Genomic DNA, 17,089 nt, shown 5'->3' on the forward strand with positions numbered 1-17,089 from the left:
TTAAATTCTGACGGTGTGAATACGCGTCGATGCCGCCCCGGCCCGATGAATTTTGATTGGCTCTAACAGTTGGAAGGGAAATCTAGTTGTGAAAGCAAGTAGGTATGTCCAGAGGAGTACACCTTGGTGAGAGTGAGCAAAAACCCCATAGCGTAAACGTTGCGAGTCAGATTAGTATACCACTCGATGTGAAAAGTTCCAAGGCCTGTCTAGGTAGTAATAAACTCACTGAAGGACTCGCAATGAAAAAGCTGGTGTTGAAGAATTATTCGCATGGCACAGCCACTAGGGACTCTCTTCATCAAGACGCTAAACAGGTAGCTATATGAATTACGTACATCAGAACGACAATATTCAGATATTATGTTTTTGTTTCTGTTTGTCTGTTAGCTAAATTATGGGAAAAGGGGGAGGGCGGAATTTGATGCAATTTTTCGAAGCTCTCGGGAGGGGACAAAGTAAGAAAATATTACATCTAGGATCAAACATTATTTTGGTCCAAGAATTGATGTTGGTGGTGTTCCATTAATTAATAAAAAAAACATAATATTTTCACTCTTATTTTTTAGCCTTTGCATCCTGATTAAAATTAATCATTGAAGTCTGTTTGTTTGTTAGCAAACAGTTGGAGAGGAATTTAGATGAAATTTTCAGGTTAGGTAAAAAATGGACTCGATTTTGGTTTAGTCAGAAAATAAATAATGTGAATTAAGTTGTCTTGGCACAGGTTAGCACTCTCTGAGTGATTTTCTAGATTTTGTGATAATAACTTCTTATCACAATGACCTCATCAGGGTGAATGCCTGCAGGTTGCTATTAACTTGAACTAAACATGAAGATGGCCAATATATAAACATTAAACAAAGACATTCAAAGAAACAGAAAAGGTTGTGATAAGTTTGATGGTGACAGAAGTACATTTGAAAGAATTAATCTCATCAGCATTATGTGATATTTAAGAAAAATTGACAAAAGCATTTTTTGCACTACCATCACAAAAATGGTTGTTCATTATTCTAAAACTGTTTCAATGTCATTGCTATCATTTCTGTCATTAATATGTCTGTCCATTTGACATTTTTTCTGTCCTTTTTTAATATTGCTATATTGGTGATGTACAACTGGAATATAAGTCTGATTTTTAGCTCCCCCTCAAATGTTGCACCTTGTGATATGCCCATTGATTTCTGATTAAGGATAACATAATGATCATGATAAAATTTAACTGATTAAAAGATGAATGCACCAAAATCTAATTACCTTGAACTTACCATGACACAAATGAAATACACTGTAATCTCGCATGAATATGGGACCATTCAGATTGAGAAGAGCCGAGTGCTAGTAAGACCGCAACCGAAATATTGCAGACCTACATGAAAGGAAGACCTCTAATCCTGTAATGGTCTCTCCGCCTCTCACTCGCCTCCCCACGCATTGTGTATATCATCCATTACATTCAAATCAGTCACAACACTCCCTCTATCTGATAACCAGACAGAAATAATTTTGCCTCTTTTAGTTTGATTTTTTAGCCCCTTATAGTATTTTTTGTTAGGTTTTTGCACTTTTGACATTTTGAACTACATAAACATCATGACAAAGGGAAAGAAGCTGTAATTGATATAACCAATGAAAAAAATTAATTGGCTGTTCTTTATCAACTGATTTCAAACTTAAAACACCAAAGAACTCAATGAAAAAGTACTACAGCCACTTCTACCACAGGTAATAATTACTGTATGATAATAAAGAAATGATACTGTTACTTATAATAATATCAGATTATAATAATCATGAAAGTAACAATACTACTAATAATGATAATTTGATACTTTCAGTCCATTTGCCCACTGGCATCCATTTGCACAGGTGCCTTTGTCATCAAACCGTCAACTGTACCACCACAAGAAGCAACAGATCGCAATAACGACCAAATCCAGGTCGAGGCTCTCGACTTCATTGATCAGTATTATTGCCATCTTAACCGGTATGGAGATGTTTATAATAATTAATCATATATGAACATTGACTAATTTCAAAATAGATGTATTTAAAAGGAAGTATTAAAAATAACTATATAAATACAGAATCCAATGATTAATTTACACTTTATCTTAATTTTCATTATTTTAATTTTTGTTAATAATACTTTTAAAAAATTATGTTGAACTTGTTAATGCTAAATCATCTTCCCTGAACTCTTTGCAATTTCACCCTTTTTATTTCTGATTTGTGTGATTAGTGTTGTACTGGTAACATGCTTATATTTTTATATCTTATTTTGCTTTCCCGATTGTTCATCTCAAATAATCACACATAAGAAAGACATAAAAGAACACCATTCCATCCTCTGTTTCTATTTTGAAGAAAGGACAGTGAAGAACATCTGCAGCGGAAAGTAGTTGTGGCTCAAGCTATCCAAGACACAGGGACGTACCACATAGAGTATGATGAACTTGTCTTTGGTGCCAAAACTGCCTGGCGAAATGCCTCACGTTGCTCTGGGAGAATTCAATGGAAAAACCTTCAGGTATGAGCTATTATCAAAGACCAGTGAACAGTATAAAGAAGGTTGGTCTTTTAAGATATTAAAATAGAGTTTATATTTTTCCTGTCTTATCATTTTAATTGTTCATTAGTACTGGAGTATATTTCTCACTTGATCTGTCTTAAAATCAAGCTCTCTCGATCTTCATAATTATATTGATTACCAGGTATTTGATGCACGTGAGATACAGACAGCTGAGGAAATGTTCAGAGCGATTTGCCATCACCTCACCTGGGCAACAAACGGAGGAAATATCAGGTAGGTTTATTGAGTTGCTACTTATGACTTGATTAATTACTTCACCAATTAACAAACCATTTTACTGCTTTAGAATTTGCTCTAGTTTTGTGCGCCCTTAAATGCTCTTTGTAATCATTGTCTGATTCATAAAGCCATGTCTTTAATTAATCATTTCAAACCATAATTATTTAGCCTAAATATGTCTGAAGTGATGATGACCAAACCACTGCTGAGCATTGCTCTTTTTGCTATAACTAAATAGATCCACGCTAGAGAGGCAATCAAATTTGATAGCTAACTGCATAACTAATCAGAAGTTTCTTCATATTTATATAACAGGTCTGCCATGACGGTGTTTCCAGCACGCACAAACAAGAAGAAAGACTTTAGAATTTGGAACTCTCAGTTTATCCGTTATGCTGGATACAGGATGCCAGGAGGACATATTATTGGGGATCCATCCAATTTATCATTTACTCAAGTAAGGATCATTTTCTCCTTTTGTATTCCCTTTGCAAAATTCTTTTTCTATCATTGAAAATCTTTCAGGCATTCAAGCACTACTCATTATTTTGCACTAGGTAGTTATCAAAACTGTAGACCAAACTGTATTCCAAGTATATGTGTCTTCTTGTTGAATCTACTTTATTTATTTATTTATCTATTTATTTATTTATTTTGTCCCTTTTTTCAAATTGATTTTGCTACCAGTCTTATTAAGATTTTTCTCATATCAAAATCCATCACATACTTCTAATTAACATGTTTATTCATCTCGATAGACATTTGAGTTTTACTCATGACCCAGTCCAAACTTAGGCCGGTATCACACCCCCAGCTGCAGTATACTTATGTGGACACTACTCTACCCAACACTTCTTGTCTCTGTTTCAGAAAAAATTGGAAATGTCATATAACCACTGTTTGTGATTTCCAAATAACTGTGCACCTTGGGGTGAGAAGAGAGCAATTAATTTAATTTCACATGTTTTCATAATATCTTTCTGTTTGTAGATTTGTGAAAGGTTGGGTTGGAAGGGGAAAGGTGGCCATTTTGACGTCCTTCCTTTGGTACTCTCTGCAAATGGGGAACCGCCTGAACTGTTTGAGATTCCCAAAGAAATAATATTGGAGGTGGAACTGACACATCCTAGGTAAGCAATGGCATCTCATACTACTTTTAACAAAAACGTTGTCAAATACCTGATATTCATCCAAAGTCTCAGATGCCGTTCTTATACCTAGATCGATCTAGTGGGATCGGTCCATCTATGAGGGGATTCTCACTAAATTGCACTCACTTAGATGGCACACCTACTGAAACTGTTAGGGGGTAATAAAGTATTCTTTAGCAGTTTCAGTAGGTGTGCCAGACATCTAAGCCACTGAAGCAGAGTGCAATTTAGCAAGAATCCCCTCAGGGACCGATCTCACAAGATCGATTTAGGTATGGGAATGGGGTCTCAGAGATAACTGGTAATTCACCTCTTCTATCAGAACACCACTCTGCCACTTCCAGTGAACAGCAGGAGTATGGTGATAACAGAGGTGGGTTTCCAGAACCTCTGAACTAAAGAGTGTGATATACCATACACTTATATACCGTAAATCCTAATTTGAATTTGTCATTCATAAAAATTTGGTTTGACAAATAAAATTATGTTTGGTGCATTTTTTCCATATGTCTGACATTCTAAACCAAACGGAGGCTTAAGTTTGTGGTGTTTGTTGAATGTTTTAGATTTGACTGGTTCAAAGAGTTGGGACTGAAGTGGTATGCAGTACCTGTTGTTTCAAACATGCTATTTGACTGTGGAGGGTTGGAGTTTCCTGCTGCACCATTCAATGGCTGGTACATGGGCACAGAAATAGGGGCAAGAAACCTATGTGATGTACAGAGATACAACATTCTGGAGGTATGTAGATTTTATCTGGCATGGGCTGTGGTGTCTTTTATGATTCACACTGACCTGACTAAGAAATTCTATTGCAGACACATACTTTTAATTTGAAAACTTTTATAGTTGTCATATAATATTTTTATCTCATCATGTTGTACACTAAATAAGACTGTGTTTTTACGTATAAAGATTGATATGCCAATGATATCAAATATTTTTATCTTAAGTAAAATATACTATCCTGAGCACCAGGTCATATGTTTGCCAGCTCTTTATTAGCAATCCTCCATATGTGAATGCTTGTTGAACTCTGACATTTAGCAGAAAATTTGTTTGACATTTACTGCATTAGTCATAAATATGCATCCAGTAGCTGCATGTCATGGCTCTGTATAAGGACATGTGACATTGTTAATAGTCCTGTCTGACATCTGTGATTTGCACAACTAACTGGAATTACTGTAAATGCCTCTTAAGTTCTGACAGACACAAATGTAAGGAAATTTGAAAATGAAGAAGCTGGGCTACATTGGCTTTAATTTGAAACTGGCTAAACATCCCTGTGTGTTGTGCAATGTTTCAGATAGTGGGTCAGCGTATGGGGCTGGACTGCAGGTCCTCTGTGAACCTGTGGAAAGACCTGGCACTGGTGGAGGTGAATATTGCAGTACTGCACAGTTACCAGGCAAGTCATTCAAAATATTCTACCTCTATGCATTGCATTTCATTTTAGACTGCTCAAAAAATCATTTCTTGTCAGAATTAAGACAAGAAAAATAAAACACTTTTGTATATTTATATTTTTTTCTTCATTAAAAAAATTCCCAATGACCATTTTGTTCACAGAAAGCCGGGGTGTCCATAGTAGACCACCACACTGTGGCTGAAAGTTTTGTGCAATTCATGCTTCAAGAGGCCAAGACCCGTGGTGGCTGTCCTGCTGACTGGGTGTGGATTGTGCCCCCCATCAGTGGGAGCATTACGCCAGTTTTTCATCAAGAAATGGTCAACTATACCATCAAACCTTCATTTGATTATCAGGTAACCAACAGTGTTCTTTATTTCTAAATCTGAGAATTGATATATAATAAGACAGTTTTAAGCAATTTCATTTTTTTCTTTTTTATTAAAAGAATTTTAAGTGTGAAATATGACATTGTGTAACAAGAAACTGAAGCAATTGGACTTAATGGCAGGGTTTGTTATGGTCATTACTATAACTAATATGAATTCATAAATTAGCAGAGCAATGATAGTTAAAATGCTAAATCCTACATATAATCCAAATGATAATTTATAATGAGCTAAAGCAAGTTTCAGAAGAAAGTTATACATAAAAATGACCTTACTTTGCAGGAGGATCCACCATTACTGCTACTGAATCAGTTAGACAAAGAGAAAAATATGAAGAACTTGGTGTTTGGAATTTTCAGGTACAAATCTGTGAGAAAGTACATCAAAATGTTTGAATGACAAATTTTTAATTAATTTTTTGAATGAATAGAAAATATTTTTATTTTATGGTTTCTGATAATAAGCCAAGAGTGAATTGGTTACTCATTTCACAAAATCAGTTTTGAATTAGTTTTGTAGGAAATATAATCCTAAACGATGCTTTCTTTGTTATGTTTTTTATCTCTCTCTATCTCTGATATCAAACCATTTTATTTCTAGGGCTGTTCTCTTGGCTACAAAGCTAAAAATGAAAATTCGGAAGTGCAGGCCTAGATGCCTCATTCTGTTTGCTTCAGAGACTGGAAAATCTGAACAATTTGCAAGAAGATTGGAAGCAACAATGGGAAGAGCCTTCAATGCGAGGGTGAGTGTACGCTATCTTTTAAATCACAAATAGCTGAAAATGCTGTGACCAAATTAAGCAGCAGAGCCAAATCAACAAATTGATGAAGATTTTTTTTTTTTTTTGTTTTCAAAAAAATAACTTAATTACAATAAATTATTCAAGGAAATTATATAAATATATCTGTGTGAACCCAGGGGCTAATCAGAAATCTTTTATGTCATTAAAATGATAAAGTCTTTTTATTTGTAACAATGGTAATGGTAACACCAGTATTCTCAAATGAATTTCCAACATCTTTTGTTTTCTCACCATTTCCAAACAATTTAATACCTCACAGAAATTAACAATTTTATACCTCCCTGTAACAAATACTTTTATGCCTCACTGAGACAAAGAGCCTAAAGATTTTGGACTACAATTCAGTGGGGGAATTCAGTTTGTAATAAAATGTCAAAAACCACACCTTTTAAGTCTTAAAAGACCTTTTTCAGATCAGAAAATATTATGGAGTGATAATACTTGCACAGTGATTCACAATGACACAAATATTGACGATGATTAACCATCATGACACTTTCAGAATAATCTAAATGTTTGACTTCAATATACTAGTATAAGTACATTTGACATGCACAACTAATAATAAGCAGAACATTCCCCTTCCTACTACAGACAGTGTGTATGGAAGACTACCCTGTCTACAACTTCCTTCAAGAACAGCTAGTTCTAGTGGTGACCAGTACATTTGGACTGGGCAGTCCTCCACTAAATGGAGAGGTGAATGAGCATTTCAGTTTAAAAAAACAATGTCGTCATTGTAATTTATATGGTGAAGTTTAACAGTGTGTGTGCATCAGATAGAAATAGAAAGAGGGGATAGAGAATGAACATTGCAATGTAAAAGAATGTCTTCATTGTAACAAATTGGCTAATATAGAATGTGTACGTTGTATGTGTACGTGTAATCAAGCACGTACTCTGTATATGTGGTCTAAGATGAAGTGAGAGAACTTAACAGATCATGTCTTATTTCTGTTACAGACATTCTTCAGAGCTCTAGAATCCTTTGAAAAGAATCTTTCCAATATAAGGTACTATAATCATTTCACTTTAATTGGTGTCCATCTATTTCCCTTCATGACATAATTTGAGCCCAAAACTATAAATTCTGCCTTGCTTCCCTTGGTAAATATAAAACAACAGAAAAGGGCAATTTTACTTATAATATGTAGGGTACAGAGATAGAAAAAAATCACGTAGGTTTCTCATTTTGCTTGAATACCAGGTTTGCAGTGTTTGGCCTGGGCTCCAAAGCCTACCCTCGATTCTGTGCATTTGCTGTGCACATTGATAACCTTCTGAGGAACCTTGGCGGTCAGCGCATGACCTCACTAGTGAAAGCGGACAGTCTGAGTGGACAAGAAAAACCCTTCGTTAAGTGGTCCAGGCAGGTTTACAATGTAAGTTTGTCAAATGCATAAATTGCACATTAAGATCTTTATACACTACTAAATTAATTTTCTCAGAAATTTAAACAAATTTTTCTTTATCATCCTATCTCGAATCACCAAGAAAGTATCATCCAACAAACTTTTTAGAACTTTTAATTTAAGTTTTAAGCTTTTGATTTAAGTTCTCTGTGCAGGTCATAGGACTGCTCTGCTGGGATACACTGTAGAAGCCCACAAATTCAACTTAATGACATTCTGTGAAGTTTTCTAATACTATTAGAACTCGATAAATGCAGTCATCTAATGATCGTCCACTGAGATAAATAAATTGTCAATCAAAACTTTTAGTTATATCTTATTGTTTGTAAATCATATTTTAATAAATGGCTACATATTTTTAAAATACTAGGCACACTACAAAATTACTCTTAAATTTAGGGCAAAATTTCAGTTTGCATGCTTTTGTAATAAAGGGGACATTGTTTATTAGAAATGAGACAATATATGTTTGTTACCTGTATAAATGGTGTTATCAAAATAATACCATCAAATAAGATATCAATTATTTCATGACAGGAAGCTTGTGCTTTGTATGGGTTGTTGACTTTCAAACACGCTGATGACATCGAAGTGACCACTGAATGGCATGAAGAGAGATTTCGTTACACAGTGGTCGGCAAAGAGGAGGACATTATCAAGGGTAACAACAGTCCAATGAAAAGAACAGTCATCCATTCCCTCTATTAAAATACCTGTTTTGATTTTAAAATGATGCAAAAGTTACCAATTATTAAAATTGGTTAAAATGCAGTATATTTTGTAAATGTGTCATCTCTTCAGGCAATACTTATTCCTTTTTCCCTTTTCCATCATACACCATAAATTTTATGCAATAAAGTTTGACAAAAAGCATTTCTCTTTATATCTTTATATCTACAAATCACATTTCTATTGTGCCAGGTCTCTCTGAAATACATGGGTACCAGATGCAGTCCTTCAACATAATAAGTTCTACAAATCTGCAGGCAAAAAGTTCTGGGTAAATAATTTCTTATCATCAATCATTTCATGTTGAGTAATTTTAAAACCCATGGATATGTATTACATGTAGCTGGTATTCATTCTCAGTTTCTTCAGAAGAATAACCACTATTTGGTAATGAGCTACAAAACTAGAGCAATGACTCAATCTTTTTAAGTGGGAAAAATTATTAATTATTCAGACACATCGTTTTGTGTCTACATTTCAAATTTAAATGGGAATATTCTAATTTTAGGAATCTATGACCTAGAAATACATTATCTGTAAATGCAGTACAATTTTATCCATTGAAAAGATTGAGTCATTACCATGTAACTGTAAGGCTATGAGTATATTCGGTATTAACAGAAAACAAGCTGTCATTGTCTAAGATAAAATAATTTCTTGTTCTTTTAGACTGAGAACACTGTCAGTTAAACTGCAGAGCACCACCAACAAAGACAAGCTGGTTTACCAACATGGAGACCACTTGTTAATCTTCCCTACCAACAACATTGCCATGGTGACAGCTATCATTCAACGAATCAAAGACCTACCTCTATGTGGCGCAGCTGTCCAACTAGAGACCTTCTCAGTGAAACATAATGGTACTAGACATAGACATACTTCATTCTTAACTGATTGCCTAAGCCACTAAGTACCTGTGTATAAATCTTTAAATATGTCATATCATAACATCTGATGTATGTACCCTGAAGGTTTACGGGGCCTTATGATTTCAAGCAATAGATATGTGAACCATAAATTCCCTGTGGATAAATGCATTTTCCTCAATATTCCAACAATTCTTTTCATCAAGCTATGAAACTGGCAGAGATAAGAAAATAATATTATCTGCATATCCACTTTTATAAAACTTAAATCAGTAAAAGATGTAAAATATTTCAATTTATTTACATCAAGTACAATGGTTAACATAAAAATTATGATTTATGAAAATAGGTTATGGTGATTTAATATGAAACTGTACACATACAATATTCGCTAGATCCTGGCAAAAGCACTTCAGTTTAAGCCCAGTCTGTATTTCTCAGCACTTGTGCTGAAGTAGAAATATGATAATGACATTTCTATTTTCTAATCATGTTTATCAGATCAATAAAACTCAAAGCACTTTGGTCATTATATTTGATAAAATATGATATTCCATGTTATGATTCCTTTCAGCATGGGGTTCACACCCTCGCCTTCCCCCATGTACCATCCAGATGGCGCTGCTGCACTACCTGGATATCACGAAACCCCCAACACAAGACATGCTTAAAGGTTTGGCACAACTGGCAACAAACAACAAGGAACACAACAGACTCATAACACTGGCAAAGGTGAAAACAATAAATATGTTGTAATACAGATATTGCTTTGTTTAAATAAGCAAGTTATATCAATATTGATATGGTATCAAATTTCTTTCTCAGATCACAGTGAAAGTTTATTGATATATAAGTACTTGTTAGAATTTATTCATTTATTTTGAGCATCGTAAGAAAATTGTGCAGGCCTCTAAGAGCCTTGGTGCTTTGCATTCCAGAACGAAGAAGCATATCTACAGTGGAGGGACTACAAGATGCCAAGCATTGTAGATGTCCTGAGTGAGTTTCAGTCCATACAATTGCCTGTGGCATTTTTGTTGAGTCAGCTGCCTATTTTGGAACCTCGCTGTTTCAGTGTCAGTTCCTCCCCTGATGTGCACCCAAACGAAATCCATTTGACAGTTGGGGTCCTGCAGTACAGGACAAATGGTAACTATGGCAACTGCACTTAAGATTAGCACTCTCTCTGGTAACTGATAAATTGTATTCTAGCAAATGCAATTTTGGTGAAAAATATAATTATAGACTTCACTACAATAGGGAACACAGAATAAAGAGATTTGTATTGTAAAGTATTTGCTGGCTAATCAGATGTTAAAACATACACAGAGGCTCTTAAAGGTCAAATTGGGGAGTTATTTCCCTCTGAATTTGCCTTCAGAGTCGTTTTTTTTTTTTTTTTTTTTAATTGAAATGGTTCACGTCCTGCTAAATGCACTTCTCTGACAATATAACTTTTCACTTAAAACAACAGCTGTAATTGTGAAAAGAAAATTTCATCTCATCATACTAGTGTTTACAGAATAAGTTACTTTTCAGATGGCAGGCTCCATGATGGGTTGTGTACAACTTGGTTGGAAAATCTCGGACAAAATAACAACACAACAACCATTCCCTGTGCAATTAAATTGTGAGTTCACAAAAGTCTTTTTTCCCAAGTATCAAATAATTTAAGAGACAGGGGAGAAGTGTTTTTGAAACTATAAATTTCTTGCAATTAAATTACAGACTGTATTTTTTTAAATTAAATAATAACTAAAATTATTCAAAAATAAGATTGGCAGAGAATTTTTGAAGACAGTCGAAAACATAATATGCTGTCATTAAAAATTGGTTGTCTCAAATGTTACTGAGGGACAAATTTTAATTTTAAAAGGTACAATTACTAATTGCAGTGACCAAAATACAGGACTGCATGCCCTTAGTAAAACAAGACACCAATCATTTAAAAAGTCAGTGTTTTGATATATGTGAGATATTTTACAATAAATTTGTTTACCCAAGCTTATAAAAAAACATTTTTAGTTTTGACAAGGGAAATTCCTCTGTGCATTTCTCTTCATGTACCTGAATTTCTGAGAAACTGCTGCTAATTTCAGACACAAGACGTTCCAGCTTCCCCATAATGCAGGTGTTCCTGTTCTAATGCTTGGCATAGGTACTGGCATAGCTCCTTTCAGAGGGTTCTGGCAGCACAGATACTACCAAATGATCCACCCAATGCCTGGTAAGGAAACTATGCACCTCATACACCAGGCCACAAAACACATTTTACAAGTCTTCAGTCAAAAATTGGTTTTAGCGAAGGCTGCTAGCCAACCAAGCTAGGTTTCACAAAGGAAATTAGCAGTTTTAATAGCTTAAAAGCCCCAAAAGTAAGTCTTATTATAAATCAGAAGACAGGAATGTAGACCAAAAATACATCTGTACGAATGTCTTTCCAGGTATCAAATTCGGACCAATGACTCTGTTCCATGGCTGCAGACAGAAAGGTGTGGATGATCTCTACAGCCAAGAAATCTCCCTGATGCAGGAAAGCAAAGTCTTGACCAGTGTCCACTATGCATACTCTAGAATGCCTGGACAACCACGGGTGAGGTCAAACTGGCCCTCTGAGCTCATCAATCATTAAAAACTCTCCCACCACTTCACTATATGCAGTTGTGTTAAAACTTTGAGGCTTTTAATTCTTAGTTCTTACAAAAAAGCTGTAGAAATACCAGTCATTGTAAAGATGCCATATCAAAAACTGCCTCTTTCAAAAACCTTTTTCAAAAAATTCCATTGTGACTTCATAGTTTGTCAACACCATGCTGCCGACAGGATCAAAAAAAGCAATATGGAAGTGACATGTGGTGCAGAAAAACAAGAGCACTCATTAAGCTTCAATCTTAAACTACATTTCACGTTACACTAGCTTCATAAAATGCTAAATTTTATATTTGTCATTATGATTCTATTTTTTTTCCTAAAGATTTACATTCAACACCTCCTCTGTGAGCAAGCTCAAACAACCTATGAACAGCTGGTAGTTCAAGAAGGCCATATCTACATCTGTGGAAGTATAACTATGGCTATGGATGTCAGAAAGGCATTACTGAATATTCTGTGTGAAGAGGGCAACATGACAACTGACAAGGCTCAGAATTACATGGAACTTCTTAGAGTATGTATAAATGCAATCTGAAGTTACTACATACCTGAAACTGCTATTAATATAGACCAAAAGCTACTTTTTTCACCCAATTAATCACTACACAGCAGCATGACTGAAAAACATAGCCTTTTTACAAACTTTGCATCTGTTTTTAATTTGTTTCTTTGCAAACTTTGCATGAGTCTCAGAATATTTATTTTGTTTACTTAAAATATAATGCCAAAACAAAAGTCCTTTAAATTCAAGCAGTTCCTGTCTGGCTGGGTGTCTGGCTGTATTTTTCTGAACTGTAAATGAATTATGAAGGGGATTTACATACTCTATATACCATTACTAATAAGTTTATATATAACCAATACATAATTGATAATTTTTACAGATATTTTCAAATCCTTTTTTTTTTTCAGAAATCTGGTCGGTATCATGAAGAGCTGTTTGGGTTGGGTTATCCACACCACAGACTGAATCACATCAAATAGGTCAAGTTTCCTCAAAGAACTCAAGGGCAGCTGTAGTAGGGGTCTGGTTTGGCAGGGGAAAGACTTTAAGTTTTAACTCCCCAGCCCCTCCCACCTATAGCCGGTTTTTAAATATTTCAGCATGCAGAGGAAAAGAAAGTATTTTTTGCCATTCCACCCCACCCCCTTCAGTAAAATCTTGCACTGATAGTGGGGATAAATGATCATATGTAACAAGAACTTGCCTTTATTAATAATTCAAACTTTTACATGTTTTTCAAAAACAATGCACATACATATTAAATGCATTTCATTTTTTATTACAACTTTGTGTGATAGCAAGAATACAGGATTACAGTTTCACTTTGATTGTATTTATTTATTTATATGTTTACGTTTCTACTGTATTTGTTTTGGAATTATATATTTTTTCATTTATCAATATTGTTTACTCAAGTAATTCATCTTCAGTGCCCATGACAAAAGTACATGTCAGCAATGTAAATGTATCATTTCTGCTCTAAAGACATCTTTTAAATTTAAAACAACTACTAACTATCTTGCACATATATAGTTCTAACAGTTACCCATGAAGAGTATTTTATCTTATATGATGTCACCAAAGGATGTATTTTTTAGGTATATTTATTCTTGATACTATATATATAAATAATAACCTAGACAGTCCACCTATCCAGGAAATTCTTATATATCATTTAATATTTATGTAAAACAAAGTTTGTATATTGGAGCAGCATTTTATCTATAAAATTTATTTACATGATTTGTTTCTTGAACTGTAATAATACATCATTATTATTGTACCCACAACTTCAGACCCAATGAAAGCCAGGTTCTTCTATACAAATCTCCATTTCTGCTCAACTCATCATAGGGCATATGTGGAAAGTTTAATATAAAGAACCTGGTCTTTATCAAGTCTGAAATTTGGGTTATATTATTGTAGAATATATTTATTATTTAACTGACTGTATAAAAAGGACAAGACTTATTTAAATATTTTTAAAGATTTTTAAATCCTTGTATTATGATAACTTTTACCACCAAATGTTACAGATATAGTCTATATGTTTACCTGGTATCAGAAATTTGTAAAATAAATATTTTAAAATTACAACTACTAATTACAATTACTAATATTCTGCTGGATAATGCCTTTTGACATATAAAATGGCATGTCAAATGTCCATGATGTTAACACTGTTCAACTTCCATGACAAATGACAGTAAAATTGAAACTGGACCAGAAAATTTGGTAAATTTGTCTAGCTACATGTAACAGACACTTTTTCTGCATAAAACCATTACTATCTAAGATTAATCATATGTGAAGGTTTTTTATAAATAAATTTACATATTTAATACATTTTTATCTATTTAACTTAATTATTATGTTTTTTTTTCAAGTTTAATATGCAATAATGCAGGAAAACATTCTTTATATTGTATACCGGGGCCTTTATCCTAAATTGTTGGTATCAATATCAGAAAATAAAAGTTTTATCAAGTTTTATATATTTCATTTAATCATTGCCATATGTACCCTCAGTCCTCAAGTACATGTAACATTTTTCATAACAGAAGATAATATTAAATAGTGACTGAAATAACATGTACATAAAGCCCTATATTAATATTATCATGTATCTTTAGCAAGTGAGTTGGATTTTAGATCCTAGACTATCTGTTCTAAGCTCTACTGTTGGTCTACTCACTCTTGGGGCACTCCAGTTCAGTTTGGGAAACACTTTTCCACCTAAAGTTGCAATACTCTTCTTGATTTGAGCTTCAAACTGAGGAAAACTTGGAGGCTGAAAATAGGAACAAAGCTGCAAAATTATAAAATGTACAGACTGATATCAGTAACAGAACTGTTTACATATCAGAAGCATCTGGTGAAATATTGACAAGTATCCTATGAATTTAAAGAAATTGTAGGCAGTATAAACAAATACAAAAGAAGAATGTTTCAACTTCAATGCTTTATATCATTTCAATATGCATGAGGAAAATAATTAACTTGAGAAGGATTTAAAGCTGAAAAAAGAGCAAAACCAAATACATGTACTTGCAAATTTAAAAAAAAAAAGGTCATACAAGCAGTTATTTGAAATTGACCTGTATTTTAGCAATATAAATTGGTACAGTAAGTTTGAAGGGGTTGGAAATGTTATGCAATCACCTCTGTCACTTCCTTTTATTTTCAGTTTTTATCAGCCATGAGCTTTTTCTGCGGAAAAGTGGAATTCTGCGTTTTTTAATTCAATTCAGATGTTCCTGATATTCGTCAAGGTTATTGGTGTTGGGTCCCATGATAAATGTTCAGAGGGTTTTTTGTTTTAAACCTAGGTTCATGTTTGTATTATTTTGTAGCCTGAAATGTGTATATTTCACTGGTGGAGACAGGAAATTGAGAATGGAGGGGCAATTTTTCCACCCCGTATAGTATCCCCGATGTTGCCTATAAATTCACGGAAAAAAATTGATGCAAGTTAGGGCAATTTGAAAAACTTCAGCAGGCCAGACAGAAAAATTTCCTCCTTTTGATAAGTGACAGGGCTTTTTTTTGTGTGTTAGGCCTACACTCCCCAATACCCACAACTGATAGTACATGATTAATTATCTGTAACTTCCCTTCACCAACCTTTGCATGTGGTGTATCCATATCCCATTCTTCCTGAAAAAAAATAACAAGAAGAATCATACTATTGCTGAATGATATACAGCCATGTCTACCAGTGGGATGAGAGAAAATGAGATTTAATTAATTTTTAATGTTTTTGTTGCAGGAGATATATCCAAAAATAAAAATTATCTTTCTTTTTATTTGCACCTGAATCACGGTAAACTTTTTAATTTCTATTTGCAATTTTATTTAAATTATTCTACTAAAAACATTTTATTTCTGTTATTTATTTTTGTATTTTTATATACAGACCTCCTCTTCTTGGCTCTGGCCTTGACCTTGAATAGACCTAAAAATAACAGTAGTAGCATGAACATTTCAAACACCCCACCAATTCCAAACTTTTATTTCTGTCAAGATTCAAATATATGACCATTAAAACTTTTTAATACATACCATTCTCATCATCATTTTTTGTTACCTACCTGAGTAGTGAGTTTTATCAAATGCTTTGTTATACAATCCTTCTCTCCTATTATATAAAGATTAAATCAGATTAAATCAAGAATAAGTATATAGCAATCAAAATTTTAGCTCACATGCTCTTTGCTGTTTCTTATTTCTCTTTCTTTACTATAAATGGTTGTACTGCACTAACAAAAACAAAAACTGTCACTTAAACCATTACATTAACAAAGATTAGACAGCAGAATGCCAGAATAGGAGGTGCCAATGCCCCCCCCTCCTTTTCCCCCTGACTCCCTTTGTTACCATTTTGTCTTAACCCCAGTAACCTTCCAAACTTTCCCATCCCTGTACATTTTGCCAAACAGCTCATATAATGTGACATGTTGTGCAGTACCAGGATCAGGTTGTTCCACTACAGGCATCAACAAAGCAAACCACATGGACCAGTTAAAGAGAGGACCATGATCATATTATATTAAGGGGGCTCTCCACACATTTGAAAATCCCCCCTACTCACATCTATGTCTTGTAAAGCTCCTTAGAGTTTTCAATTCAGACCTTAAATATGATAAAACCCTTAAGATAAATTTTATTTGAAGCTCTCTGAGTGTTGTTATTGTCTTCTTAGCCTTCCCTGGTGGCCACTGACAGCTCACAATGTCTGTATGGCCACATTCAGAACAGAGGACTAACTAGTCCACAGATCAAATATGGCTACCCACTTAAAAGCTTGCCATCTTATCCCCTAATAGACACTGAATAGATTCCCCACAGAGATTAG

At 34.1% G+C, this 17,089-nt stretch overlaps 2 protein-coding genes across 4 annotated transcripts in view; one reads left to right on the top strand and one right to left on the bottom strand.

Annotated features, from left to right (window-relative positions):
• LOC106176020 (translation initiation factor eIF2 assembly protein) overlaps nucleotides 1-17,089 on the bottom strand; it is a 31,513-nt gene that overhangs the window by 13,443 nt on the left and 981 nt on the right. For all 3 annotated transcript variants that reach the window (XM_087014577.1, XM_087014576.1, XM_087014578.1), the window contains exons 3-5: nucleotides 16,153-16,189; nucleotides 15,859-15,891; nucleotides 14,930-15,025 (exon numbers count right to left, since the gene is read on the bottom strand). In XM_087014577.1, the coding sequence (XP_086870703.1) occupies nucleotides 14,930-15,025; nucleotides 15,859-15,891; nucleotides 16,153-16,189 (166 nt within the window). The remainder of the gene's footprint in view (nucleotides 1-14,929; nucleotides 15,026-15,858; nucleotides 15,892-16,152; nucleotides 16,190-17,089) is intronic.
• LOC106176019 (nitric oxide synthase, inducible) lies at nucleotides 173-13,214 on the top strand. The gene is made up of 24 exons (XM_087015072.1): nucleotides 173-317; nucleotides 1,842-1,990; nucleotides 2,371-2,533; nucleotides 2,718-2,809; nucleotides 3,131-3,272; nucleotides 3,806-3,945; nucleotides 4,533-4,707; nucleotides 5,276-5,381; nucleotides 5,543-5,733; nucleotides 6,049-6,125; nucleotides 6,367-6,511; nucleotides 7,166-7,270; nucleotides 7,535-7,584; nucleotides 7,779-7,953; nucleotides 8,521-8,644; nucleotides 8,905-8,983; nucleotides 9,382-9,572; nucleotides 10,153-10,310; nucleotides 10,517-10,727; nucleotides 11,118-11,208; nucleotides 11,678-11,805; nucleotides 12,023-12,171; nucleotides 12,553-12,744; nucleotides 13,143-13,214. Exons 1-24 carry the CDS (start codon nucleotides 243-245, stop codon nucleotides 13,212-13,214), a joined length of 3,180 nt encoding a protein of 1,059 aa, XP_086871198.1. The 5' UTR covers nucleotides 173-242.

Source organism: Lingula anatina, chromosome 6 (assembly GCF_051362555.1).
Source record: "Lingula anatina isolate TDL-2025a chromosome 6, LinAna3.0, whole genome shotgun sequence".
Lineage (NCBI taxonomy): Eukaryota > Metazoa > Brachiopoda > Lingulata > Lingulida > Lingulidae > Lingula > Lingula anatina.